This window comes from Penaeus monodon, chromosome 11 (genome assembly GCF_015228065.2).
Source record: "Penaeus monodon isolate SGIC_2016 chromosome 11, NSTDA_Pmon_1, whole genome shotgun sequence".
NCBI lineage: Eukaryota > Metazoa > Arthropoda > Malacostraca > Decapoda > Penaeidae > Penaeus > Penaeus monodon.
This window is the reverse complement of record NC_051396.1, coordinates 31204560-31207059: the sequence shown is the minus strand read 5'-3', so window position 1 is coordinate 31207059 and position 2500 is coordinate 31204560. Positions and strand designations below refer to the sequence as shown.

At 37.8% G+C, this 2500-nt stretch overlaps 1 protein-coding gene across 1 annotated transcript in view; it reads right to left on the bottom strand.

The window, feature by feature from the left end:
* Positions 1–2500, bottom strand: part of LOC119578920 (sodium/glucose cotransporter 5-like) — a 19103-nt gene that overhangs the window by 10710 nt on the left and 5893 nt on the right. Inside the window, exons 6-7 of the mRNA XM_037926593.1 lie at positions 1530–1750; positions 1–52 (exon numbers count right to left, since the gene is read on the bottom strand). The exon at positions 1–52 is cut by the window's left edge and continues 192 nt beyond it. Of these exons, the coding sequence (XP_037782521.1) occupies positions 1–52; positions 1530–1750 (273 nt within the window). The remainder of the gene's footprint in view (positions 53–1529; positions 1751–2500) is intronic.

Genomic DNA, 2500 nt, shown 5'->3' with positions numbered 1-2500 from the left:
CGCCCTTCGCGTGGACCACGTTCCTGCTGGCCAGCGTCCTTTGCACCATCACCTGCGGAAGGAGTGGATGGGGCTCAGGGCGTCGTGACGAGGAGGTCGATGAGAAGGCGGATGACATTGGGATGGCATGATAGTGATGATGATAATGGTGGTAGTTATAATAATGAAGATGGCAATATTAGTAATAGTAATGGCGATAATGATGATCATAATGACGATGCCGACGACGACAATGATGATGAAGATAATGGTGAGGACGCTAATGATCATTATTATTATAGTTGTTGTTATCATTACCATTACCACTGTTATCATTATTATCAATACTTTTCTTATCATTACTATAAAAAAATGACAATAACAAGGATTATGAGAATAAAGATGATCATGGTAATAATAATAAAGATAATAAGGATGATAATAGTATTGATAATAAGGACCATCATCGTTATTATAATAACGATAAATAATGATAATAGTAAATAATACTAACGATAACGGTGATGATGATGAAGATGAAGATGAAGATGATGATGATGATGATGATGATGATGATGATGATGATGATGATGATGATGATGATGATGATGATGATGATGATGATGATGATGATGAAGATGAAGATGATGATGATGATGATGATGATGAAGATGAAGATGAAGATGAAGATAAGATGAAGATGAAGATGAAGATGAAGATGAAGATGAAGATGATACTTAATAGTATCATCAGCAATAATAATAATTGTAATAATAATAACATTGAAATTGACAATAGCATTAATAATAATAAATAAAAGGGAAGGGTAATTGAATCACCATTTTTACGATAATTAATATTGTTATTGCAATTGTTGTCGTTGTCACGGCCTGGCAATCAAGTAACTGGTAGCTTATTACAATATCCCGCCCTTCACTGCAGTAAAACTGTGATGGTTAGTAGCACCTATATCGAACCAATATATGCAATATTGTCTGTCATGACAAAAATCGGCGTTGCAGCATATCCACGTTTTGGTTTATGCAAGAGCGGCCTAATATGAGCATGTCTAGCGCCAAGATGCCTGGTGTTGGATTACACGAAACCTGTTTCCTCTCTCGAAACAGGTGCACCTGCGCCGCAGAGCTCCGGACCATTCAAAAACATCTTCAGTATATTTAGACTGGAATCGACGTAAACGTCAGCATTATATCTTGACGATGACTCCCATGCATCAGTTTATAAGCTCAGGCATTTATCTGTAATCCTAGGCATCCATTTATAACCCTAGATATTTTTTTATAATACCAGAAATCTATTAATAACCCCAGACATCCATTTATAACCCCGGGCATTTTTTATAATACAAAATATCTATTAATAACCCGAGTCATCCATTTATAACCCCAGACATTTTTTTTATAATACCAGATATCTATTTATAACACCAAGTATCTATTCATAACCCCAGGCATCAAGGTAACATATGTAACTATTGAGAAACAAATTACCCAACGCTTCGCGATTGCAGTCCGTCGCGCCTCACTCACCTGGTCCATGCACCAGTACCAAAGCTCGAGGATGCCCAATCCCAGGGTCATGCCAATCCAAGGGTAATTGGACTTCCCAGGCTCAAGCGTTCTGAGCAGGTGCATGAAGTCACTCGGCGGTTCTCCACAGGATTCGTTTAGGTGGTTCCTCGCTCGTTCCGAAGCAGTAGCGTACGGGTAGTTATCCACCAGACCCTCATAGCCACCCACAGCGCTCATGGCTGTGGGTTATGCATGTGTAAGGCAAAAATGTAGGATGTTTGTGTCAAAGTAAGCATTTTATAAGTACATGTCCGATGAACTTGTGAACTGTGCTCTGTGAACTATTGATTAATATAAGATTTTCCATTTTAAACCACAGTAAGGAAGTTTGATAAATGCTCGCAAGACTGAAGGCATATATAATTAGATTCATACACACCATGAAAGTATATGAAATGTGATACCTATGAGGATACGCAGTGTATGATTTAGTTACATTTGCTTGGGGTATTTAAATCCTCACATACGACTTAACCCAATCACCCCGGATTTATGTTCTGTCCCTTGTAGGTTTTTGTGAATTTTGTTACATACAGATGGCTCCACATGTGCTCAGCCTCCAAGGAGTCTATCAGTAGGCCCTACTGACCAATCTTGATTTCCCCATTCCTTGAATTGGCGGGAAAATGCGTTTTTCCTTTTAATACAATTGATATCAATACTGTTATTATTGTTATTGATGTTATGATTATTAAAGTATTATTAAATTCTTGTTAACATTTAAGACAATGAACTAATGCAAAAGATCCTTTCCAAAAGTCAAGGAAAAGGGTAAACATGTGAGAAAGGTAGGACTAATAAGTGACCCCTTGATGACTAAGCACTTGTAGAGCCATCTATGTGTGAATACAATAAATAAACCTGTGTTACAGTGGGCATGGCATGTATTCTTGCCAAACGTGGCGATTGGGTTAATATCCACCAACTTA